General features: G+C 40.8%; 1 protein-coding gene across 4 annotated transcripts; it reads left to right on the plus strand.

Moving 5' to 3' along the window:
* Nucleotides 1-301: 301 nt before the first annotated feature.
* On the plus strand, nt 302-16,682 carry LOC110498147 (heterogeneous nuclear ribonucleoprotein R). Of its 4 annotated transcripts, none has more exons than XM_090211511.1 (13): nt 306-494; nt 3,365-3,522; nt 4,830-4,948; nt 5,048-5,155; nt 5,927-6,040; nt 6,629-6,808; nt 7,009-7,144; nt 7,549-7,754; nt 7,944-8,093; nt 8,204-8,325; nt 8,453-8,994; nt 10,273-10,350; nt 14,179-16,682. In XM_090211511.1, the coding sequence occupies exons 2-12, from the start codon at nt 3,369-3,371 to the stop codon at nt 10,299-10,301; spliced, it is 1,860 nt and encodes a 619-aa protein (XP_090067637.1). In that variant the 5' UTR covers nt 306-494; nt 3,365-3,368; the 3' UTR covers nt 10,302-10,350; nt 14,179-16,682. The 4 variants fall into 4 exon arrangements, with proteins under 4 accessions (XP_021430430.1, XP_090067637.1, XP_090067638.1 ...); XM_090211512.1 differs by having other exon boundaries at nt 14,340-14,521; XM_090211510.1 differs by lacking the exon at nt 14,179-16,682 and having other exon boundaries at nt 10,273-11,672.
* The last annotated feature ends 10,499 nt before the right edge of the window (nt 16,683-27,181 follow it).

Below are 27,181 nucleotides of genomic sequence, written 5' to 3' on the forward strand. Positions count from 1 at the left end.
CTACCTGGTTAAATAAAGGTGAAAAAAATGAGTGAATCTTGAGATGCCGCTCTACTGCTAGAGATGAACAGTATTACTTCCAATCAAAGTTAGAAAACAATGAAAGCACTCCTCGTCAAAATGCAGTTTATATTTACAATTGAAGCAACGTCCAGGTTGTATATTTGTCAAAACTGACACATTTTGCGTGTAACAAGTGCTTGTTAGTCAGTGCTAAATGCGTTAATAATGTAACAATATATTTCTATGGCGTTAATCCTGTTCAACGCCTTGTGAAATGCTTTCGGAAACCCCGTGGATCAAATGCGTGCGCGCGGCTGGCAGGGTCGGGTTGACCGCGAGAAAGGGGCGTGAACGAGCGCCAGAGCGGTCATTCTCCGATGTGCAAACCCAAATAAACAAGAACCACATTTCTCGGGACACTTTTGTTCACATTTGGCATTTCGTGACAATTGTAACTTTTTTTTTTTTTAAATACTGGGATTTGTGGAGCGGTAAGTGCTTCCAGGTTTTATTATTCATGATCGGGAAGGATTAGCAAAATGGGCTGTTGAAATTGCGATACTGTAGCAACTAGCTAGAGCGATTAGGCCCCAGTGTTGGACGCTAGTTAATCATGGGGGGGAAACACCTGAAATCAAATGGAATGTAATCGATGCCTTTTGATCTTCATTTGTAATTGCATATGTACTGGTATTAATGTAAGCGAATGGCCAATTATGCTCAGTCGAGGGGGGCGGGTCTGCTTAGCTTTGTGTACTACAGACGAGCCCACGTCCCAGACATACCAGCCAGACATGCATCGTGCAACCCAGCTAGTAGTAACGTTAGCGAGATGTACCTCCCACATGCAAAATATATTTCAACCGACTAGCTTAGCTACTTGTCGCACTTTTCAGTTAAACGTAACGTTATTGTAATATCGTGCTTGAATTTCATAGATTGAAGTGCATCTCGGTTAGCAATCTAGCACGTGAATGGTGTATTACCTCATACTTGTAATATAGCGCGCGAAAAAGTATCCAGGTGGCTGTCTGGTCGACACTGGCACTCATTTTTGTGTGTGGTTTTACAGTATGCAACCGTTATTGGCAAATCAATATAAAGGTACATGGTGAACACGTGTGTGTATATAAAGAGTATACAATGGACAGTTTGGCTAGGGGGTAAAATAACACATCACATTACACTGGCACTTAACTCCTGCTTGGTTGGCTCCAATGATGTGTAAAGTCTGTATTGCGGATGCAATGTAATAGCCAATGAGAGGCTTTGACGCCACCGGTTGCCATATTGGTACTCCTCAGCAGCAGTCATCCACAGGAATGAATTGAGTTCCACAGTAGTTCAGTAAGATGTTACAAGGACAAAATTACATGTATTTAAGTATTTGTTGTTCTGGGTACAGTAACATTAGTACTCCTTAAAAAAATACTATAATCTCTTAAGGATACATTTTTTGCCTAAAATTACATACCCAAATCTAACTGCCTGTAACTCAGGCCCTGAAGCAGGGATATGCATATTCTTGTAACCATTTGAAGGGGAACACTTTGAAATTTGTGGAAATGTGAAAGGAATGTAGGAGAATATAACACAATAGATCTGGTAAAAGATAATGCAGAGAAAATCCATGTGTTATTCCAGCACAGCTGCAATTTAGATTTTGGCCACTAGATGGTAGCAATGTATGTGCAAAGTTTTAGACTGATCTAATAAACCATTGCATTTCTGTTCAAAATTTTGTATCAAGACTGCCCTATGTCCTGGGAAATTTTCTTGTTATTACAACCTCATGCTAATCACATTAGCCTACATTAGCTCAACTGTTCCCTGGACTGGACACCGATCACAAAGAAGTTTTAAAGACATCCTCCGGAACTTTGGCGACTACTAAGTATTTTTTAAACCACCCGCTTTGGTCTGGATGTGTCAATGTGTAGTTCATGCGTGCATAATCTATGAGCAGAATTACTGTTTTACCTCAATAGCGGAGTTGCATAAAGATGGTGTTTCCCATGTACTTACCACAAATTCCTCGTTTTGCTAAATTAGCAGTATTGTACATAGCTCTCTCCATTGCGCTTTTTTTGTATGGTCATTAGAGTATACATGATCTCAATTTTAGCTTCAAGACACCAGCAAATTTGGAAAAACTAAAATGTAGATTGTGCTGATTTATTGGCACGTTGAACCATATCGTGCGCAGTAGTTTAAAAACTCAGTAGATAGTGCTAAGACAATGAGCTTGTTCGACTGACTGATCTACAAAGAACCTTGAACCATAAATAATGACACATTGTTATTTGTAGGTCAGTCAATCACAATTTGCCCATGATACATTACAGTTTTGGTCTTCTCGAACAAGGCCAATGACGTCATATCTGAATTTTGCCATCTTTATGCATGTTCCCCATTAGCCACAAAATCTCTGCTCCATTTCCCTACATTTCCCCCCACGTGTGCCAGCCCCCTAGCAATTCGAGTTCTAGCCAATGAGCTTCAGCCCCTCGCCATTTGAGTGCCATCTAGCAAGATGCACATACATCAGAGTGAGTGAGAGAGCAATGACACGGTGCACATATTGCGGTGCACATATGTGATGTAGTACACAACTTTGGGGACCACTTTTGGCTCGTGAGTGCTACTTTCAGAACTACTGACTAAAAGTAACCTACTTGAAATATATATTTTTTATTTTTACTTATTTGTTTAGTTCACATAATATAATAAAAAAATATGCATTAAGGTGTCTGTAATAGAATATACTTTGCAAAAACGACTGTAGACATTAATAAACACGTCTTTATAGCTTCCAAAATCTATTATTTAAAAAAAAAAAAAACATTTTACAATGGAGGAGTATGAATGGCTGCTTGGTGGCTTTTCAGTACTGTGCCCCCTGTCAGACATCAGTGGTTGGCTCTATAACAATGCTCTGTAGATAGATAGCCAGCTAGCTAGCTAACTTACCAAGCTGAATTTTCCGTATTTCTATTATTCACATTTAAAAACGTATCCACTGAATTTCTGTCGACGTAGGCTTGATAATTCTTCCCCTGCTGTGGAGGTTTATTGGACTCTTGCATGACGATGACATTAGCTAGCTAACGGTGGGTCAGGTGGCAATGGCAAATAAATAGGCCTATTGCATCACAGTTGCATTTTACCCAATACCTAACATGTTCATATCCATAATTGGGCAGTAAATAGTATTCTACTCATTGTAGAGTAGCTGGTATTGTATTATCATGTCTTACATATTGTTTGTGAATGCGCAGCATAGGTGATGTATAGGCCTGCTTCTTCATGTGGTGTCTAAGTCCCCTGGTATCTCTTTTGATTCACATCATTTGACCCAAAGGAGAATGGCAGCTGAAGTGAATGGCAGTTCTGCTCCAGTTAAGGAGGAAGACGAACCAATGGACATAACTGTAACACACACAGAGAACTACCAGACACTCATAGACGCAGGCCTTCCACAGAAAGTGGCGGAGAGCCTGGATAAGATATTTCAGACTGGTAAGTGCAAAGGGCGGGGGTTGTTCTCACTACTTCTTGATTGCATTGCATGCTATTTCTTAAGACATCATAATGTATATTTCTGCAAGCTCAAGAAGACTATCAACCAAAGGATTCCACCTTGGTCAGCGGTATGATGTAAATCACGTAGAGTGAAGGAGCCAGTGAGCGTTGAGCTCATAGCAGTGTAATGGTGACTTACAGAGACAGCCCTCTCCCCCGGGCGTCATCATCATGTTTCAGTGACTCTCACCAGGAATGTGTGACTTAGTTGTGACCCTATAAATAGAACGGAGTGGCTGCCGATCCGACTTTTCCTGAACCGTTCTTCCCGACAACTAAAGGTCAGAGAGGGCCTGCGCATGTACAGGATGCTCTATGTAGATTTTTTTTATGTTGCCGCTGCCCCTTCCTCTCCGCGTCGATGATCGGACATCTTTGCCTGGTGTAGTCTACAGACTTGGACATGTTGTACAATAGACATGATTGACTTGTTGTACAACAAAACATTTTGTCTGTTGTAACAGTAGGCTATTGCAAACATAAGCACAACACAAAAAGGCAGTCTAAGTAAAGATTTCATGTTCTTTTTTCAGGAGGCTGTACATGCGACAATTTAGACAGCATCTCAACCAGGAGCAAGACACAGACACGCAGTCTATATAGCGATTTAATGTTATTTTTTTCACCATCACTGCAAACATTTGCAAAGCAGGGGGCAGACAAGCAGTCAAAGTAGCAGTGTTATTTTTGTTTAGCTACATTATGGAAGCATAACTATAAAGATGACATTATCAGAAATGTACACGCGTGACTAAAACGCAGATTGTTTTGCCCCAATGCGTTGTGTAAACTGCGCCCCTGCTTGTGCTACGGCATTATCCTTAGTTTCAACAGACAGAGAAGGTTGTAGCCTACACCCTAAATTAGCCTACTTAAATTTTTTTTTTTTAATGTTCATTCTAATAGCCGCATGTTCAGAAATATGAGGCATAGACGTAGCCTACATGATCATGTAGATAAAATTGGTTGAGGGTTCATAAGAGGGTGGGTAAAGAGAGAAATGTGAAGGGGGAGGTTGAGGTTGAGCAGTAACTATGTTTTTTTTTTAAAATGTGTCCGTAAATTAATACATGCGAAAGAACATACATTGGATCTTCAGCTCTCAGGGCAAAAAAAACAAGGGGGCATGGCGATTACCTACGGATCCGCAGACTCTGCCTAAATAGAATTCTCTCTCTCTCTCTCTCTCTCTCTCTCTCTCTCTCTCTGTCTGTGTGTTGTGTGGTTGTGTGTGTGCATCCCAGGACTGGTGGCTTACGCTGACCTGGACGAGAGAGCCATCGACGCCCTGAGGGAGTTCAATGAGGAGGGAGCCCTGTCAGTGTTACAGCAGTTCAGGGAGAGTGACCTGTCACATGTGCAGGTGAGTGGTCCTGTCCACACTGTCGCTCAAGAGTAGTCATACAAAGACACAACAAGGTATACAAGTGATTTACACTAAACGCTATTGGTCCTCTCTCAGAACAAAAGTGCATTTCTCTGTGGTGTGATGAAGACATACCGACAGCGAGAAAAGCAAGGAAGTAAAGTTCAAGAATCCACAAAGGGTCCTGATGAGACTAAGATAAAGGTGAACAGATTGTTTCTTCTTTTCTCATTAAGTTCCATAAGCTTATGTTTTAACAATGATGGACATATGGACTAAAGGTCTGAGTGAATGTATCTGTGGTTCATACTGTTTAGACTCTAAAGGTCTCTGAGTGAATGTATCTGTGGTTGATCCTGTTTAGACTCTAAAGGTCTCTGAGTGAATGTATCTGTGGTTGATACTGTTTAGACTCTAAAGGTCTCTGAGTGAATGTATCTGTGGTTGATCCTGTTTAGACTCTAAAGGTCTCTGAGTGAATGTATCTGTGGTTGATACTGTTTAGACTCTAAAGGTCTCTGAGTGAATGTATCTGTGGTTGATACTGTTTAGACTCTAAAGGTCTCTGAGTGAATGTATCTGTGGTTGATACTGTTTAGACTCTAAAGGTCTCTGAGTGAATGTATCTGTGGTTGATACTGTTTAGACTCTAAAGGTCTCTGAGTGAATGTATCTGTGGTTGATACTGTTTAGGCTCTAAAGGTCTCTGAGTGAATGTATCTGTGGTTGATACTGTTTAGGCTCTAAAGGTCTCTGAGTGAATGTATCTGTGGTTGTTACTGTTTAGACTCTAAAGGTCTCTGAGTGAATGTATCTGTGGTTGATACTGTTTAGGCTCTAAAGGTCTCTGAGTGAATGTATCTGTGGTTGATACTGTTTAGGCTCTAAAGGTCTCTGAGTGAATGTATCTGTGGTTGATACTGTTTAGGCTCTAAAGGTCTCTGAGTGAATGTATCTGTGGTTGATACTGTTTAGGCTCTTCTGGAAAGAACAGGTTACACTTTGGACGTCACCACAGGACAGAGGAAGTATGGGGGGCCTCCACCTGACGAGGTGTACTCAGGGGCCCAGCCTGGAATCGGAACAGAGGCAAGAAGCACAACCTATTTTCTATTGTCTGTCAGTCTTCTCATGCAGGTTATTGGCTGTTAAGGAGGTGTCCTCCTCTCAATTTTGGGCTGTTGAAAAAAACATTTGCAACCTTATGGAAATGAATGCAATTTTATTATGGTTCAACATTTTTAAGGTGGAATAAGTCAGATTTTCGTCCACAAATATATGCAAATTAAAATCTGTTATATGTAAATAATTAATGGTTAGTTAATGCCACAATGCAGTTAGAAACTTGCTAGCAAACATTGGTGCTATTGGAACTAAATAAATACCTCACTTTGAACCACAACATTTTTAGTATAGGTAGACAAAGGAAGGAAAGTCAACTTTAAAACGTGATGTAGTTTTATTGGGATTTGCAGCTGTTGTTGGTAAGTAATGAATCTACAAGCTTCTGAAACATCTAACAGCCTTTAAAGTTATGATATTATCTAATATGCCTTTTCACAAATCGACCTCTTAAGTTCCTAGAGTGCTCCATCTTGTCCAAGTCAAAAATGCATTGAATACAATCAAAGCTACACAGTATGCTTGTAATTTGCCAATTTGATCTTGTCAATGCAGGTATTTGTTGGCAAGATCCCCAGAGACTTGTATGAGGATGAGCTGGTGCCTCTGTTTGAGAAAGCCGGGCCCATTTGGGACCTGCGTCTAATGATGGACCCCCTCCTTTCGGGTCAGAACAGAGGATATGCCTTCATCACCTTCTGCAATAAAGATGCTGCCCTAGAGGCCGTCAAGCTTGTAAGATTTCCCCTTTTAATCGCCACAAGTAAAGAGCATGACTTGGTAATTTATGGTGTTTGCTTCGCTAGCCATGAACGTTGTAGACAGGTTGGTCACTGTGTTTCATCATGCCAGAGTTATCTGGGAAGTGTAACTGCATGACTTATCTGTGTCGGGGTCAATTTGGAGAACACTTTTTGTTTATCTTTTTGTTCTAGTGTGATAATTATGAAATCCGGTCGGGCAAATACCTGGGTGTCTGCATCTCTGTCGCAAACAATCGGCTGTTTGTTGGGTCAATTCCAAAGAACAAGACAAGAGAAAGCATATTGGAAGATTTCAGCAAAGTCACAGGTTAGAGAAAATCAGTACCATTGTTATATCATATTTTTTGGTGCCCTCAATTTAAATACGGGTTTATATTTGAAACATCGGCTGACAAGTACAAGGAAATTGGAGATTCTTACATACTTTCATAGAGATTTTCAACAAGTTTTTAAGTTATCTGATTCATGCTTGAATACCTGGCTACCCCACCTAGATATAAAGATCTGCCATTCTTTCCCTATCTTCATACCGTATATTAGTTGGTGCAGCCCTGTGTGTTCTGACATTCATCCCAAATGATTTCATGAATCTATTCTTACCGGTGACCTCATGTCCTTGTCTATCATATTACACTCATATTATATAATCAGTGTAATGGAGGCCTTTCCTGTGATTCTTTTTGACCATGCACCTATGTATGCCTCCACCAGAGGGCCTCGTGGAGGTGATACTCTACCACCAGCCAGATGATAAAAAGAAGAACCGTGGCTTCTGCTTCTTAGAATACGAGGACCACAAAACTGCGGCCCAGGCCCGTCGCCGCCTCATGAGTGGCAAGGTGAAGGTGTGGGGGAACCCTGTTACTGTTGAGTGGGCAGATCCAGTAGACGAACCGGACCCAGAGATTATGGCAAAGGTAAGGTCCTGAAGACCCCCCCCCCTCCGTCAAGCTAGTGTCTGACTACAGCAAAGGATGTTAAATCACAGATACTGGGGAGTAGAGGAAATACCCAGATATCTTTCATGTAGAAACATTACATTGAGAGAACGGGCCGTTCTATGCCAGAGAACAACTTCTAAACTCACTGTGTTGGTCTTCCACCAGGTAAAGGTGCTGTTTGTGAGGAACCTGGCCACACCGGTGACAGAGGAGCTCCTAGAGAAAACGTTCTCCCAGTTTGGGAAGTTGGAGCGGGTCAAGAAGCTGAAAGACTATGCCTTTGTGCACTTTGAGGACAGAGATGCTGCCGTGAAGGTGAGTACTGGCGTCTTCTACACCTCCTTGGAGTATGCATGCTATGTGTTTGCCTTGTGCTTGTAGAGAATCTCTGGGATATTCACTTGGGGAAACCCATCACTGTTTAGGCAATGCAACAAATGAATGGCAAAGAATTGGAAGGCGAGGAGATAGAGATTGTTCTGGCAAAGCCTCCGGACAGGAAGAGGAAAGAGCGGCAGGCCCAGAGACAGCCAACTAGGACCACAGGGTGAGTAGAGGTTGACCGCACCTAGCCACGCCCAGTCCGCTTGGAGTGGCTGGTATGACTGTATTATGATATTTTTTTGCCATTTGTCTTATTTCGTATGTCCCCGTTTGCTTTGTTGTTGTCACAGATATGATGATTACTACTATTATCCTGCTCCACGCATGCCGCCTCCCATGCGAGGCAGGGGCCGAGGTGGGAGAGGTGGCTATGCCTACCCTCCAGACTACTACGGTTACGAGGACTACTACGATGATTACTACGGGGGTGGTTACGACTACCATGACTACCGAGGTGGCTACGACGACCCTTACTACGGGGGATACGATGATGTCTACGTGCCGAGAGGAAGGGGGGGCAGGGTGAGTCGAGGTGCCCCCCCTCCCCCTAGAGGCCGAGGAGCACCACCCCCTCGTGGCAGAGGTGGCTACGTCCAAAGGGGGGCTCCTATGGGTGTACCGAGGGGAAGCCGTGGGAGCCGGGGAGGTCCGCCCCAGCAGAGGGGCCGCGGCATCAGAGGGGCCAGGGGAAACCGCGGGGACAACTTGGGCGGGAAGAGGAAGGCTGACGGTTACAACCAACCGGACTCCAAGCGCCGGCAGACCAACAACCAGAACTGGGGCTCCCAACCCATTGCCCAGCAACCCCTGCAACAAGGTGGCGACTACTCTGGTAACTATGGTTACAATAATGACAACCAGGAGTTTTACCAAGATTCTTATGGGCACCAATGGAAGTAGACAAAACATGAACGGATTGGGCTTTGACAGCAACCTTTGATTGGCTGTGTGTATATATCACCCTTCACATTCAAAAGAAATAGAAACAAAATAAAAAATGAATCAAAATGCATAAATAACATTAGAAATATGGATTTGTTGCACTACAGTACCAATATGGAGCAAAATATGAATGTACATACATAAGCTTGCTTAATAATTTGTGCTAATCCTTTTTTGCTTTGCTTGTGGCTACTTGGGACATTTTTTACCATTATTTTATTATTTTTTTAAATTTAAGATTTTTTTGTTTAGCTTTTTTAAGCTGGCATTTACAGGAAAAATTGGACGATCATAAAAAAAGAGAAGAGAAAAATTCTTTGAGAAAGCATTTGCAATCATGAGAATCGTTCAGTGACTGGCCAGCAACCCATTCCCAGACCCCTCTCCCCATTGGACATTTTCCCTCCCAGATTTCTGATAGGTAGGCATAGGACTTTGCTTGTACATAAAGGCTTTAAACTGAAAGCTTTATTTTCAGTTTTGTTGCAGAGGTGGGGGAAAAAGGAGAGGAAAATTGCACTTTTTCATGTACCGGAATAGTTACGTAAAAGTTGTATGTTAAGCATTCGTAGAAGTAGACAAACTGTGTTTTTCTAAACGTATTACTACAGCTCTCTCAAATTTGCCCTTTTAGATAATGGGTCTGGCAAAACCTTAATCGCCAAGACAATTTGCTCTTTGATGTGTTTGTATTTATAAAAATGTTCTTGTTACATTTCAATAAAACTCAACCATACTTCATTCAATTATCAGCAATTTCAAATTCAGTTGTGTCAAGTCGTGTCATGATTAGACTAATTTTGACCTCCATGTTTGGCCTTGAATGTGAGTGATCTGAATTTTTTTATGAAAGACACAAAGCAACTGCTTTTATTAAGATCATATAGTTATTTGACTGATGTTTTGCTATTCCAATTTGGGCATCTTTACACCAAATAGTGTAAAGTGACATCAAAACATTTACACCGTACACCTGGCAATTCACGCAAATGTGCTATTTCCTGGCCCCTCCATTTCCCGGCAATGTAAATAGTACAGCATATTTTTCAGATATTTTTTTTATCCTTTTGATTTCTTATTTAGCTACTCTCCCATTTTATTACAACTTAACAGTTTTATTTTGTGTTTTGTTTGTTTAAGTTTCTCCTTTTATTCCGAATTACCCCAGGTGAAGACGCGAGAACGGCAGCGGGTTGAGTGAGTGAGGAACACATCTATTCTCTGCTGTGTTCTTCCCCAAAGAAGGGTGAGCCTGGTTTACCTCTTCACCGCTAAACTGGCGCTACTCTCCTCTGCTGAGGGGCCTCAGCCCACTTCACTTGTTTTGCTCAGTAAAATAATGCACCCGTTTTATTACATCAGCTGGTATCTGATGTTAACTCATGTTGAAAATGACTAAATTAGTTTTCTGGTAAACACCTCTAGTAAAATAAATTGTGGTAAGGTGAATGGAAAATACTTAGAGGTTTATGCGTGAACACAGATATGCAGTGGTGTGTTTACTGAGCAGAACATAGAAAATAGCGCTCTCCTCGTATGAGGACTACAGTCACAAAGCTTCCCCAAACTAGCGCTGCCTTTATTAGGCTACCTTGCCAGAGACCAAAGACATATTGTAGGTACAGGTTATGCAGATTAGGTGTCACCTTTTGTTGAAAGTCAAAAGTTCACTGCTGTCCTTAACAAAAACAAAAAGGGGGCAGATGAAAAAGGATCAGTCTGTGTGTATATGCTGTATTAGCATATCACTTGATTGTTCAACGTCAAAAGCTCACTGCCATCCTGAATGAGATTCATAGAAGAGGGCAGATGAAAAAGACAGACTATCCTGTGATTATGTGTAAGTGCTGCGTCAGCCATTTTTTTGTTTGGGTTCACCTGAAAAGAGTAAATTAAAGCCAACATTCAACTACGTTCCTGCACTTGGGACAATCCTGCTTTATAGACCAATCATGGCCTCATGTTCCAAATGCTCATGTCTAAATTTGGCAAAACAAATCTGAAGATAGAGATAAATGTTTTCCTGCTCACCATTTGGAATCTGGAGGACTAATGCAATTGGAATCTTATGTCTACTGAACGTCTCGTGGAAGGACCACACGATTGGCTAGTCTGTTTGTACTGACAGATTGGATACTGTTGCCCCATAATGGATCTTTGGAAGTACATATGGACTTCATGATCACTGTTCATTGTCTCTACTCTGGCACCCTGTCTCGGGCTTATTCAGATATACATCTATTCAAATTTGCCAAACATAATCAGTTTAAGGGCACAGAAATTACAATTCGCCTTGGAGTTGAACCAACAATCCCCCCCTAAGTCATCTGTTTATACACTCACATTACTTCCCTGATCAGATAGCTGTTTTCTGACAGACTATCGGGCACAGAGTTCCATGCTGATTTAGCTGGACGGAATAAAGCCAGTTACTGTTGTATTATAGACAGAACAGGTTTTGTTTAGAATAGGACCACTTGTCTAGTGTTTATCACCATGTTGGAGTTTAGTGAATAGTGAGTGATATTTGATGTGTTAGTGTTTTCAATACAATGGCGTCTGGTATGAGTTTTTTTGTCCTAATACAGTTGATGGTCGACTTTTATAAGAGAGCCCACTGTGATAATATAATCACATTCTGTTCATTATTAATATAGAGTTGAATGTTCAAAAATGAAATGTATTATATATTACATAATACATTTATTATAATTGATTATCCAGCTTACAGCGCTCCAGGCTGGATACTCACGTCCTCTCATTCACAGCCAGCAATGCTAATACATTTCAAAAGTAAAATGAAAAGTAGCTAAGTATCTGACCGTACCCAACCCCAGAGTAAATCCTGTTGCTGTACCTTTTGCTGTTTGATTCAACTGTGAGGCAATCTATTGGATATGCTTATTTATTTATCTTTTCAATGGAGATCTCAGGCTACTCTCATATCCTGAGTCATATCCTGGAGTGGGCTTTGAATTTTTACTCAGTGTTATTCCTAACATATCAGCCCTCCACCGTTCCGTATCGTATAGTTTTGACCCGTACCCTAATGTGCGTCTGCGCAAGTGTTATCTTATGCTAAAATAAATACATGAAGGTCCCTGCACACATATGGCCCCAGGCATTTTTATGTGAAATTTGTATACCTATAGAGTACCAGTCAAAAGTTTGGACACACCCACTCATTCAAGGGTTTTTCATTATTTGTACTTTTTTCTACATTGTAGAATAATAGTGAAGTCATCGACACTATGAAATAACACATATGAAATCATGTAGTAACCAAAAAAAGTGTTAAACAAATCAAAATGTATTTTAACAAGTGTGCCTTGTTAAAAGTAAATTTATGGAATTGTTCATTCTTAATGCATTTGAGCCAATTAGTTTTGTTGTGACATGGTATACAAAAGATAGCCCTATTTAGTAAAAGACCAAGTCTATAGTATGGCAAGGACAGCTCAAATAAGTAAAGAGAAACGACAGTTCATCATTACTTTAAGACATGAAGGTCAGTCATTGCGGAAAATATCAAGAACCTTGAAAGTTTCTTCAAGTTTTTTCAAAAACCATCAAGTGCTATGATGAAACTGGCTCTCATGAGGACCACCACAGGAAAGGAAGACCCAGAGTTACCTCTGCTGCAGAGGATTAGTTCATTAGAGTTATCTGTACCTCAGATTGCAGCCCAAATAAATGCTTCACAGAGTTCAAGTATCAGACACATCTCAACATCAACTGTTCAGAGGAGATTGCGTGAATCAGGCCTTCATGCTCAAATTGCTGCAAAGAAACCATTAATAAACGACACCAATAAGAACAAGAGACTTGCTTGGACCAAGAAACACGAGCAATGGACATTAGACCGGTGGAAATCTGTCCTTTGGTCTGATGAGTCCAAATTTGAGATTTTTGGTTCCAATGATCTCCGCATGTGTGGTTCCCACCGTGGAGCGTGGAGGTGCTTTGCTGGTGACACTGTCTGTGATTTATTTAGAATTCAAGGCACACTAACCAGCATGGCTACCACAGCATTCTGCAACATTACGGCATCTCATCTGGTTTGGGTTTAGTTGGACTATCATTTGATTTTCAGCAGGAAATTATCCAACACACCTCCAGGCTGTGTAAGGGCTATTTGACCAAGAAGGAGAGAGATGGAGTGCTGCATCAGATGAACTGGCCTCCACAATCACCCGACCTCAACCCAATTGAGATGGTTTGGGATGAGTTGGACCGCAGAGTGAAGGAAAAGCAGCCAACAAGTGCTCAGCATATGTGAGAACTCCTTCAAGACTTGGAAAAGCATTCCTCTTGAAGCTGGTTGAGAGAATGCCAAGACTGTGCAAAGCTGTTGTCAAGGCTACTTTGAAGAATCAAAAATATATTATAAAAAATAAAAATATATTGCTTACTACTACAAAATTAAAAATATATTGCTTACTACAATGATTCCATATGAGTTATTTCATAGTTTTGATGTCTTCACTATTATTCCACAATGTAGAAAGAAAAACCGTTGAATGAGTAGGTGTGTCCAAACTTTTGACTGGTACTGTATATTGTTCCACATGTATTTTGCCCTGTTATCTCTTGTATGTGAGAGTTGTCTTGTTGATGCTGTATATGACTATGAAATGGAAGTCCTATGTAAATTCATCAAACTTTGGCTCACACAAGCACCCTTATCTCTGAATAAGGATCCGAATGTTGCTAATTTCAAATGAATTGATAAACACTGGATAACATCATATACAGAATATATATTTTATGCTCAATTTGCAATGCAATGCAATTTTGCAATTAGAACCAAATGATCACTCAACCAGAAGCCAAATACAAGATTATTACCATGCTACAAAAGATTCAACAACCAAATGGTGCCAATGCACTAGCTACACCTAACTTTAGAAATTCACGACCAAACCGTTTTAATTCTCAACCCTGTGGTTCCAAAAAACAAAAAGGAATCAACAAAAGAATCTGATTAATTTCAGATGACTTCCAGGAGGAGTGATGTAGGTACTTCTCTATCGTATTTTAACTCCTTGCTTTTGTCACCTGGCTTATCTATCAGGGTGCGTGTCCGAGGTGGCCCCGACCCAGTCTTGTCACGATGTGGACTTGCTAGGTGGGGCTCCCAGACAGAGGCAGCTGTAAGGACTACGGGGTAAGTTTAGGATGTTTTCTTCCCAAACCATTGTTCTCTTTCACTGTCTTTCTCTCCCTCTGATTCAGGTCTCACCAAATCCCTGTGGGGATTAAGATGCGGAAAGAAAACGTCAGTGTCTGGGTGAGTTTAGGTAGAGTGAAAAGTACTGTATCCCTCAATACACAGTTAGAGAAGTTAACTTTGGAGTTGGAAGAAATGTTGAGTTACTTGGAGAAAGAATACAGTATACGATTCAGAATACCAAAAATAGTAATTCTGTTCATTATCAAAAGCCTTAGTTTACAGAAACTTACTCTAAACACTACTTTTATCGAATGTAATGTGTTGTAAGGGATTAGCAAAAATAGCTGCCTGTGGCAATGACCTTTTAGAGGTGAAAACAAGAGCTCTGTCTCTAGTCTAAAGCACTACAGACCCCATCATAAATGCTTTTGGTTTGAGCTCTGTCTCTAGTCTAAAGAACTACAAACCCCATTATAAATGCTTTTGGTTTGAGCTCTGTCTCTAGTCTAAAGAACTACAAACCCCATTATAAATGCTTTGGGTTTGAGCTCTGTCTCTAGTTTAAAGAACTACAAACCCCATTATAAATGCTTTGGGTTCGAGCTCTGTCTCTAGTCTAAAGAACTACAGATCCCATTATAAATGCTTTGGGTTCGAGCTCTGTCTCTAGTCTAAAGCACTACAGACCCCATTATAAATGCTTTTGGTTTGAGCTCTGTCTCTAGTCTAAAGAACTACAAACCCCATCATAAATGCTTTTGGTTTGAGCTCTGTCTCTAGTCTAAAGAACTACAAACCCCATTATAAATGCTTTTGGTTTGAGCTCTGTCTCTAGTCTAAAGAACTACAAACCCCATTATAAATGCTTTGGGTTTGAGCTCTGTCTCTAGTTTAAAGAACTACAAACCCCATTATAAATGCTTTGGGTTCGAGCTCTGTCTCTAGTCTAAAGAACTACAGATCCCATTATAAATGCTTTGGGTTCGAGCTCTGTCTCTAGTTTAAAGAACTACAAACTAAAGAACTACAAACCCCATTATAAATGCTTTTGGTTTGAGCTCTGTCTCTAGTCTAAAGAACTACAAACCCCATTATAAATGCTTTGGGTTTGAGCTCTGTCTCTAGTTTAAAGAACTACAAACCCCATTATAAATGCTTTGGGTTCGAGCTCTGTCTCTAGTCTAAAGAACTACAGATCCCATTATAAATGCTTTGGGTTCGAGCTCTGTCTCTAGTCTAAAGCACTACAGACCCCATTATAAATGCTTTGGGTTCGAGCTTGAAGCTCTTAGAGCTTACTCCAATTGCATATCAGCTCCCAGTGTTGGAGTTTTTTCTCTCTGGAATTCAATTTGTTGCTCTATGATTCTCTGGAATTCAATTCGTTGCTCTATGATTCTCTGGAATTCAATTCGTTGCTCTATGATTCTCTGGAATTCAATTCGTTGCTCTATGATTCTCTGGAATTCAATTCGTTGCTCTATGATTCTCTGGAATTCAATTTGTTGCTCTATGATTCTCTGGAATTCAATTCATTGCTCTATGATTCTCTGGAATTCAATTTGTTGCTCTATGATTCTCTGGAATTCAATTTGTTGCTCTATGATTCTCTGGAATTCAATTTGTTGCTCTATGATTCTCTGGAATTCAATTCGTTGCTCTATGATTCTCTGGAATTCAATTTGTTGCTCTGTGATTCTATGGAATTCAATTCGTTGCTCTATGAATCTCTGGAATTCAATTCGTTGCTCTATGATTCTCTGGAATTCAATTCGTTGCTCTATGATTCTTTGGAATTCAATTCATTGCTCTATGATTCTCTGGAATTCAATTCGTTGCTCTATGAATCTCTGGAATTCAATTCGTTGCTCTATGATTCTCTGGAATTCAATTCGTTGCTCTATGATTCTCTGGAATTCAATTCGTTGCTCTATGATTCTCTGGAATTCAATTTGTTGCTCTATGTTTTGTAAAAAAAAATTCAAGTCAATGCCCAGTAGCTAATTGAATATTTATTAATATAACTTCACTTTTCCTCTTATGGAGTTGAGAGAAAAAATCAGAATTTTGCTGTCATAGCAAATCCATAGCTCCATTTATATCATAGGAGCTATAGACACTAAAATGTTCAAAAGACCACCCAGTGGGCAAAACTTGGTTGAAAAGACGTCTTCTTCTGGTCACAAACTGGTTGAAATGGACGTTGTTTTTTGAACAACTTTTACTGACCAGAATATTCTATATTTTTTCTGACCACCATGCGAGCAGTTGGCGATAATTATTTCCATAATTGTTAACTCTGACCACTATATTATATATTATGTGGTCATAGTTAAGACCTCATCATAACCTGATAATGCCCACCTGCTGCAAAAAAAGTATTGCAGAGGATAAAGTTGGAAATTTAATACATTGTTTGTTACCTTTCTATTTGTTTCCATATGCACCAATGAAAGTTGAAATCTGCAACATATTCTTAACTAGGCAAGTCAGTTAAGAACAAATTTTTATTTACAATGACGGCCTACAGTGTGTTAACTACTTTGTTCAGGGGCAGAAAGACAGAGTTTTATCTTGTAACCTCGGGGATTTGATCCAGCAACCTTTTGGCTACTGGCTCAACGCTCTAACCACTAGGCTACCTGCCGCCCCCATTAGATCAAGCAATGGCAAAAACAAATCTACATCACAATATTTTGCACATCTGCATACAGTAATTGTTTCAAGATTCTCCCACAGACATTACATGCATAGAAAGACTGGGACACAGAGTATATAAAGGCCCATTGCTTTTTGTATTAATGATGAATGGTATGATGGGGTAGATCCTCATCAAGGATCTCTGAGCACAGAAGGCGAACGTGAGCGTAGTGGCCTTCTTCAAGAGTGGTGCAATGAGTCAGATCTGCTGTGAAGAGAATCAGCTTTATCACGGCAGTCCAGAGGGCCCACAACAAATCAACCTCCTGAGTTTTCTGGCTTTTCATGACACTGTAAGCATAAAAAAAGAAGACAATAAATTACCTATTGGCATAATGTAGACATGCAAGACACCACAGAACAGTAACGCACGGTAAAATGCTGTATATTTAACAGTCAGAATCTACAAAAAATGTCTCATTGTCTATGTTAAATGTCTCAACTGCTCACATTTAACTTAGCAACTGCACTAGTGTGCACACGAGTGATAGCAAAGGCCCTTTCTCCTCTGTCCACATTGAAGATCAGATTACAGTAGAAAAAAGGCTTCAAAAAGGGTTCTTTGGCTGTTCTACCTAGAACCAAAAGGGTTCTTTGGCTGTTCTACCTAGAACCAAAAGGGTTCTTTGGCTGTTCTACCTAGAACCAAAAGGGTTCTTTGGCTGTTCTACCTAGAACCAAAAGGCTTCTTTGGCTGTCTCCATTGGATAACCCTTTTTGTTTCCAGGTTAGGGTTCTACCTAGAACCAAAAGGGTTCTACCTGGAACCAAAAAGGGATTCTTTAAAGGGTTCTACTGTAGGGTCTACCGAAGAACCATTTTACGTTCTTTTTTTCTTAGCGTGTATCATAGTCGATGGCTATAGATTTAAGGAGGGGTGGTTCTCTCTCCTTTCCTTGGGATGTGGCAGAATAGGTCCCTGGTAACTGAGTGGGTGGCTAAGCACTGCAGTAGAGGCCAGGCATAAGGTCATTGACATGTTTCAGGAACTGTAAAAACATAGATGAACCATTAACCATGATTATCCATTAGATAATCATGGTTAATGGTCAAATGGCACTACTCCTGAAAAAGGTAATCGGGCTGCGACGTTCACATTACATTATGCCCACGTTGGAGGATGTTCTTTACAAGCTCCCGAAGGCCAGAGTCTTCACGCTCTTGGACGCCAGAGATGCCTTCCTGCAGTACAAGCTCAACGAGCCCAGCAGCTACATGACTGCCTTTTGGACACCCTGGGGCTGGAAGAGGTGGTTGAAGTTCCCGTTTGGTGTCTCCGTGGCTCCAGAGGTGTATCAGCGGAAATAGCACGAGCTGTTGGTGGGACTCAGTGGCGTGGAACCCATGGCAGATTGATATCCTCGTAGTGAGCTATGACGACAGTGAGGAGGAGGCAGAATGTGACCATGACGCCAAGCTGCTGGCCCTGATGGACAGATGCAGACTAAGCATAAAAAAAAGCTTCAGTTTAAAGTGCCAGAGATCCGCTTTCATGGGCACATCTTGTCCTCCACCGGATTGAAGGCGGATCCTGAGAAAGTGAACGCTGTCTTGGAAATTCATCAATGTGTCACACACCACTTTGCAATGAGCTGGAGGCAGTATGCATTTTGAAAACATATAGTTAATTGTTTGGAACCTGAACGTTTTACTATATATTATGAGGCAAGCAGGAGGGCCAGCCTGTGGCATTCACCCCTAGGGCACTCACTCCAACAGAGCAGAACTATGCCCAGATAGAGAAGGAGTGCCTCAGCATTGTGTTTGCAAGCCAACGCTTCCACCACTACCTGTACGGGAGCGACAACATTACCACGGAGACAGATCACAAGCCCCTTATTGCTATATTCAGCAAGCCTCTCCTGAATGCCCTGATATGACTGCAGAGCATGCTACTGGCCCTACAAAACTACAACCTCAAGCAGAGACAACAGCAGAGACAACGATCAAACGCTGCAAGGCTCAGTTTGCCAGTTATAGTCATCCAGATAGGGTAATTTCAGATAATGGACCCCAATTCTCTGAATTTGAGTTCTGAGAATTTGCTGCAGAATGGGAATTCGAGCACGTCACCTCATCACCACGACACCCAAAACCTAATGGGAAGGCGGAGTCGGCATTCAAAATCGCAAAGAACCTCTGCAAAAAAGCTCTGCGATAGGGCAAAGATGCCTGGAAAGCAATCCTGCAGTGGCGCAATAACCCGACAATAACCCGACAGAAGGCATGGATAGCGCCTCATGACACTGGCTACTGGCAGCTCTGCCAGTAGCCAGCACTCTCTTGAAGCCATGTGTGGTGACAGATGTGCTGTTGAAGCTACTTCACAGAAGACAGGTCTCCCAAGTTCATCTATAACAAATCAACAAAAGACTTACCTGAGCTCAGGGTGGGTGAAACGGTGCGAATGAAGCCACTACCAGGGGAACGGACAGGCCTCTGGAGACTCGGATCCTGTGTACAGAAGTTGGCACCATACTCCTACTTGGTCAAAGTGAATGGATCACTGTACCATCGTAACAGGGTTGACCTTCGGATTGCAGAGCCTACACCTACTCAGAACCCTGATGTTCATAGGGGTCGCATGACAAAAGACAGAACCCCAGCAAGTCACATGGGGCCTGAGGTACTGGGCGAAGAGCCAGGTGATCACAGGTCGGCCGCTCCCTCGCCCATCAATGCTCCCCTTAGACAGTCAGGTGACACGCCTGTGCGGGAACCAAGTGTCCTCGCAGACAAGCCCCCTTTCTTTTCAAGCTACGGGTGTCTGTCCCAGCCACCAAAAATACTGAATCTGTATTCTGTTCATGGTGGAAATTATTACTAGGTTTGTTTTGTTAAGGAATTGACAGCTCCTGTCCTATTTTATAAATGGGAAGAAGGTATAGGTGTAAAATGGCACGGTGATGCCATCTGTTGGTAAATGTTAATTACTTCAACTCCAGTGTTTTTACCAGTGTGCTTGAGATATCCGGATCTATTGCAATGTACTGAACAAGACTGGTTACTCGCATCAATGCGGAGACCAGAGTAATATGATTCTACCGGAATCGGGAAGTGCTCGGCCCGCATGAAGCTCCTTGAGTCCGAGTCCATCCCTAGTCCCCTGAGTGTCAAACGGAATAGGCTCGAGCCCAGTGTGTTGACTGGGTACAGTATGCCATGAGACCCTAACCCAATTTGGTGCACTCTGCCAGCTATTGTTTGCCAACTGTGTTAAGCCGAGTCATGCAAAACCTGCTGAAAAATACGATTTGAATAATTGTAAAGGTTCTAGTGTCTTATATCCAATGGGTGCATGGCAGAGTTTCCTTTAAGAAAATGTGGCACTGGACATTAGACCGGCAGCATTTGAATTTACCGGACCTAGATGCATTGGGTGCGTAACCTGATCAGGGCATCCACCCACGGTTCTCCGAAATCACATTTCAATTATGGTAATTAATATCAACAGAACATGCAACAGAACAGAACAACAGAAAAGTTGACCTATTTTATTGGTCAGTTTGTTGAGAAAGAAATAGCCAATTCCAAACAGACTCTAGGACAGTTGTGAGACGATAGATCCCAAATTCATACAACTAGTAGGCCTAAGCAAAAAATAATTTAAAAAACGTTAAAAAGCAATGAGTCTGATTTAGCTTAAAATGTTGATTAACTATTATTTCTTCACATTATAAGCACAGCAATGCGCACAAGGCAGTAGGCTACGCACGAATGTTCATTCCATAATGCAATTTAATGGAAAACAACATTGCACCACAGCACCACACATGCGAGCGGTTTCATGTGACAGGGATGAAAATATCTGTTAAAAATTGAGAAAGCAGGGAGATCTAATATGCAACAACTAGCATGGGTTGACAATATGATTAGATTGTGCCTTTGACCACCGGACAATTAAATGAAGTTGATATAAAATAATTGCCTTCACAGATATGGTCAGATTTTGGCTAGGCCACTTAGAAACAAGGTAAGACATGCCTCAAAATATGTAGTAAAACAGTCAGGTTTCAAACAATTAAGTATATGTTTTCATAATGCGTACTGCCTCCGGCTCATTGCAAAGTGGTGTGTGACACGTTGATGAAGTCGGCCTTCAGTGTGCATTTGCTGTTTGAGATGCTGAAGCAGCAGCTCTCCCGCTGTCTTGACAGATTTTCCATTCGAAGGCTCTGTATCTGAATGCTTTACTCATGTGATAAATAAGATACATAACGAATATACTGTACACACGCGCCAATTTAATTAGCAAAAAAATATGCTAATTAATTTATAGACTGATAAGCATAACCTGTCAAATGTATTTCCATCGACTGGTATTCCCATCAATGAATTGGCTAAAAAGCATTATTTTGCAATGACATTTTTTCGGTGCCAATTGTATTTATCGGCTTTTTCTTTTTTTAATCCAAAAAAAAGCTGGCTATTACCGGCTAAAGGAAGCCCTGGTGCATGGCCCACAAACACTATGCACATGTTTATATAGATTAGTGTCTATAAATTGTGTAGCATTTAGGTAACTGGTCAGTAATTCCATCAGATTTGAACCATAAACCAGACGTCAACCAAAATAAAAGAAAATACCTCTTATTCTGGTTGTGATCTGGTTATAAGACATCCTGACTTTCAACCAGAAAAATACACACTACTGTTCAAAAGTTTGTTCATTTAGAAATGTCCTTGTTTTTGAAAGAAAATCACTTTTTTTTGTCCATTAAAATAACGTCAAGTTAATCAGAAATACAGTGTAGACATTGTTAATGTTGTAAATGACTATTGTAGGTGGAAACGGCAGATTTTTTAAATTTTAAAAATATCTACATAGGCGTACAGAGACCTATTATCAGCAACCATCACTCCTGTGTTCCAATGGTACATTGTGTTAGCTAATCCAAGTTTATCATTTTAAAAGACTAATTGATCATTAGAAAACCCTTTTGCAATTATGTTAGCACAGCTGAAAACCATTGTCCTGATTAAAGAAGCAGTAAAACTGGCCTTCTTTAGACTAGTTCAGTATCTGGAGCATCAGCATTTGTGGGTTCGATTACAGGCTCAAAATGGCCAGAAACAAAGCACTTTCTTCTTAAACTCGTCAGTCTATTCTTGTTCTGAGAAATGAAGGCTATTCCATGCGAGAAATTGCCAAGAAACTGAAGATCTCATACAGCGCTGTGTACTACTCCCTTCACAGATCAGCGCAAACTGGCACTAACCAGAATAGAAAGAGGTGTGGGAGGCCCCGGTGCACAACTGAGCAAGTACATTAGAGTGTGTAGTTAGAGAAACAGACGCCTCACAAGTCCTCAACTGTCAGCTTCATTAAATAGTACCCACAAAACACCAGTCTCAACGTCAACAGTGAAGAGGCGACTACGAGATGCTGGCCTTCTAGGCAGAGTTGCAAAGAAAAAGCCATATCTCAGACTGGACAATTAAAAAGAAAAGATTAAGATGGGCAAAATAACACAGACACTGGACAGAGGAACTCTGCCTAGAAGGCCAGCATCCTGGAGTCGCCTCTTCACTGTTGACGTTGAGACTGGTGTTTTGCGGATACTATTTAATGAAGCTGCCAATTGAGGACTTGTGAGGCATCTGTTTCCAGCTACAATAATAATTTACAACATTAACAATGTCTACACTGTATTTATGATCAATTTGATGTTATTTTAATTGACAATTCTTTAAATGTTCTTTCAAAACAAGGACATTTCTAAGTGACCCCAAACTTTTGAACGGTGGTATATCTTTATCAGGTCTTAGGCCCACTGCGTAAATTTGTTTTTGCCACATTTATACTATTACAGTCACCTTAATGCATGCTCTTAAATTATATTTTGTGAGCTAAACATATATATATGTCACTGGCCAATACATAGCATCAACAATCTAGGGTTTGTATACATCATTGGTTACAACCCCCCTAAACCTGGGCAAGATCCAGACTAAAATATGCAACAAAAATAATATTTTGATGAAGGCAAATAGCGTATTCATTAGTCTACTACTTTGTTTCATGTTTAACAGACGCCTGCCCATCATATCAAGTTTAAGCTCACAAATCAAACACAGAGGATGTAATAGTTAAAAGGGAAAGAATTTGAGCTTTCTAATGCTGAACTGTATACCAATACCAATATTAAGTCAATTACACCCTGTTAAAAGGAAGTAAACAGTGAATAGTTGTAGGCCTATTGATGAGAAAGTCACACCTGTTTCGGTAACACGAGTCGTGGCTCAACTCAAATGGCATTTGCAGTCCTTCATTCAGCAAATTAGGTAGGCTACCTTACAACTCAAGTAGGCTTAAGTGTTTTTCCGTTAAGACGAGAAGACAGGCTTAAACATTTCAATTAGTTGTCCGGTGTGCTACTGGCTCGAGTATGCTAGCTAGCGAGTGTGTTTACAGTTGAATTAATTTGTCATGAGAAAAAGGCTTGTGGAAAAATTAACTCCCTTGCATAGTTTTACCATTTTTACCACGGCTATACATGCATGGCACTTGTGCATGAAGATCAGATTATTATGTTTGAGACATTATCAGGTTTAATTACTTACATTTAATTTCAATTATGACTTGCATGGTTTGCATGAATCCAATTGCATTAATTAAAGCTCTTTAAATGTAGATTAGAAATGTAGGTCAGAACTGCTGGAAGCAGATCCAGAACAGGAACAGAAGCTTTTAAATCCAGTTTTAGACCACATAGACAGACTGGTGCACATTGTATCCTGGATAATGCCATGTTCAATTCATCTCAAATCAAATCAAAGTTTTTTGGTTGCGTACACAGATTTGCAGATGTTATCGCAGGTGCAGAGAAATGCTTGTGATTCTATCTCCTACAGAGCAGTAATACCTAGCAATACAAAAACAACAACGATACACACATAAAAAAGTATCAGAAGGAGCAATGTCAGAGATCCTAATATAAATACAGATCTGGAAAAAATTAAGAGACCACTGCAAAATGATCAGTTTCTCTGGAAAAAACAATCCTCAGAGTTGGGGAACATTGTCAGATCAGAATGAAGCTAGATTTCTTCCAGGACAAGCTTGTACGTGGCTTGACTCATGCGTCCTTCACAAAGACAAATCTGTCCGATTCCAGTCTTGCTGAAGCACCCACAGGTCATCACCGATCCTCCACCAAATTTCACAGTGGGTGCGAGACACTGTGGCTTGTCGGCCTCTCCAGGTCTCGCACTCACTGTGAAATTTGGTGGCGGATCCAGCAGGATAATGCTCCATGCCACACAGCCAGGTCAATCAAGGTGTGGATGGAGAACACCAGATCAAGACCCTGTCATGGCCAGCCCAGTCTCCAGACCTGAACCCCATGCCAAGGTGCATGAAAGCTGTGACTGAAAATCAGGGTTATTCCACCAAATATTGATTTCTGAATTCGTTCTAAGTTAAAACATTAGTATTGTGTTGTTTAAAAATGAATATGAACTGATTTTCTTTGCATTATTCGAGGTCTGACAACACTGCATCTTTATTATTATTGTTATTTTGACCAGTTGTCATTTTCTGCAAATAAATGACCTAAATGACAATATTTTTATTTGGAATTTGGGAGAAATGCTGTCAGTAGTTTATAGAATAAAACAAAAATGTTCATATTACCCAAACACAGACCTATAAATAGTAAAACCAGATAAACTGATAATTTTGCAGTGGTCTCTTAAGAACACACACTGTCCTTGTGAGCATCAGGGGGCCCCGCGTCGGTGGCTCAATGTTGTTTTCCTCGAAGTGGGCAAGGGAAGGTGTTTAGCTTGTCCGGGAATGAGGCGCCGGGGTCCGCAACGTGGCTGCCTTTTCCTTTAGAATCCGTAATTTACTGGAGTCCCTGTCACATACGTCTCGTGTCTGAGCTGTTGAATTGCAACCACTTTGTCCCTGTACTGTCGTTTTGCCTCTTTGATTGCCTTATGGAGCTCGTAGTTAGTATTTTTGTACACGTCCATGTACCCAGTCACCCTGCCATGATTAAAGGTCACGAACAGTCAAAATCATGTTTTTCATGAAGTTTGATGATATTTGGATGAAACCAGATCAAATAAAGTATGATGACCAAAGTATGAAAAATTACTATTGCTTCCTCATTGATAAAGTTTGATCATAAAGTGACTGGTCCCCTCCCCCATGTCAAACACTTGGATTCAGGAGGCTGGATTATTAAGGGGATAGGGTGACATCACCCTAACTCTCATTTTAATACACCAATAGTGTCATGATATTCCCTTACCTAATTTAAATAAGTACCGCCTTGTAACCAACATCAAAGAAGGCGTGTTTGCGGAGGGTCTGGGTTTATATATCTAGATAGCTACTCTACTGGTGCCAAAATTTCACTGTAGGGTGTCAACAAACATAATTTTAATTTTACACTATTCATCCATGGCAAAGATTCTGTAATTATATGTCTCGCCATTCATCTGTGTTTGGAGTTAGCTAGTTACTGGCTAAATAAGTCTTCAGTCAGCATGGAACAAAAGGGGGAAAGAGTCGTTCAAAACTCTGACGCTGTTTTCATATCAACACATCCGTCAGTGCTGCTGTGAACTGCATCACAAGACACATGCCAAATGATTATGGGTGATATTTTAGTCAGTCAAAAGGCTTATTTTACATGGGAATCAGAATGACTGTTCGGAACCTTTAAATGTGGCGGTTCGCACTTTCAGTTTTGGTTGGGTGAAAGCTGCCATCTATCCACAGTTTTTGGTTTGGATAAGTTCTAATCGTCACAGTGAGAGCTACATCCTCTACATTCTGATGAACCCTGTCACTGAGTCTGTATACGTCGATACTATTCTCAGAGGCGACCCGGAACATTTCCCAGTCCACGTGATCAAAACAATTTTGATTCCGATTGTTCAGACCAACGTTGAACAGTCCTTACCACGGGTGCTTCCTTTTTACGTTTCTGCCTACAGGTGGGGGGGAGCAGAATGGAGGTGTGATCTGATTTTCCAAAGGGAGGGTGGGGGAGGGGGTCTTTCCCACGATTCTCGCCAAACTCAAATTTCCTTCATGAAAATGTTGAACAGATTTAGCAGTACTCACAAAGTTCAGTTTGAGAGGAGACTTGTTTTTTTATTCAAGTCGGAGTGAAAGCCATAAGTCATACATCAATAAAAATTAATTTAACTCTGCTGTGTCTGACTTTTGTCTACTCTGTTCTTGTTCTGTGTATCACGTATGGTGATTTAAACTCATATTATTACCCAATATTTTAGGGTTTAAGGTGAAACATTCAGTGAATTCCTGGCATAATTTTATGTCCTGAGATTTGGTACTGACGTACCATCTTTTATGATTAATCATTTTATTACATATTACAAACACAAGTATCTACATGGTTATTACTTCCTGCTGTTTACATCTACATGGTTATTACTTCATGTGTCACGGTCTTCCTCCTCTTCATCTGAAGAGGAGAGGCGAGAAGGATCAGAGGACCAAAATGCGGTGTGGTATGTGTTCATAGTGAATATTTAATTAGAGAAAGTACTGAACACTGCAACACTATACAAAAACAATAAACCAATGACGACCGTGAAGCTCCAAATGAGATCTGTGCTGACACAAGCCACTAACATAGACAATCACCCACAAACAAACAGTGCAACCCCGGCTACCTAAGTATGATTCTCAATCAGAGACAACTAATGACACCTGCCTCTGATTGAGAACCATACTAGGCCGAAACATAGAAATCCCCAAATCATAGAAAATCAAACATAGACTGCCCACCCAACTCACGCCCTGACCATACTAAATAAATACAAAACAAAGGAAATAAAGGTCAGAACGTGACATCATGTCCCAGTCCACATTCAAAATATTGTAATGTGAAACATTTTAATGAGTTGAGATTGGTTGATCTGTCGGGCATCAATGTTAGTGCGACTTTATTGACAAACTGCTAGACTGATCTGACTGCAAAGACCAGTCATAAGGCTGCAAAATTCTGTGAACTTTAAATAATTTCCCTGGTTTTCTAGGAATCTTGGTTGGAGGATTCCGGATTTCTTGCGTATTCCCTCCTGATTCCTGAAATCCTCCAACTGGGATTTTGGGAACAACAGGGAATTTAATGAAAGTTTCAGGAATTTTGCAACTTACATCAGGCAGTAGACATGGACTGATACTAAGCTGGGTTTATTGCTGAATCATTTCAGTGTG

Source organism: Oncorhynchus mykiss, chromosome 19 (assembly GCF_057628025.1).
Source record: "Oncorhynchus mykiss isolate SJ-2025 chromosome 19, ASM5762802v1, whole genome shotgun sequence".
Taxonomy (NCBI): domain Eukaryota; kingdom Metazoa; phylum Chordata; class Actinopteri; order Salmoniformes; family Salmonidae; genus Oncorhynchus; species Oncorhynchus mykiss.

Excerpts from the sequence above, each read along its gene's own strand:
- LOC110498147 (XM_021574755.3), top strand. The coding sequence starts at position 3,369 with ATGGCAGCTGAAGTGAATGGCAGTTCTGCTCCAGTTAAGGAGGAAGAC. Across the intron at positions 6,041-6,628 it reads AGCCTGGAATCGGAACAGAG|GTATTTGTTGGCAAGATCCC; the intron begins GCAAGAAGCACA and ends TTGTCAATGCAG. Across the intron at positions 7,145-7,548 it reads AGATTTCAGCAAAGTCACAG|AGGGCCTCGTGGAGGTGATA; the intron begins GTTAGAGAAAAT and ends TGCCTCCACCAG.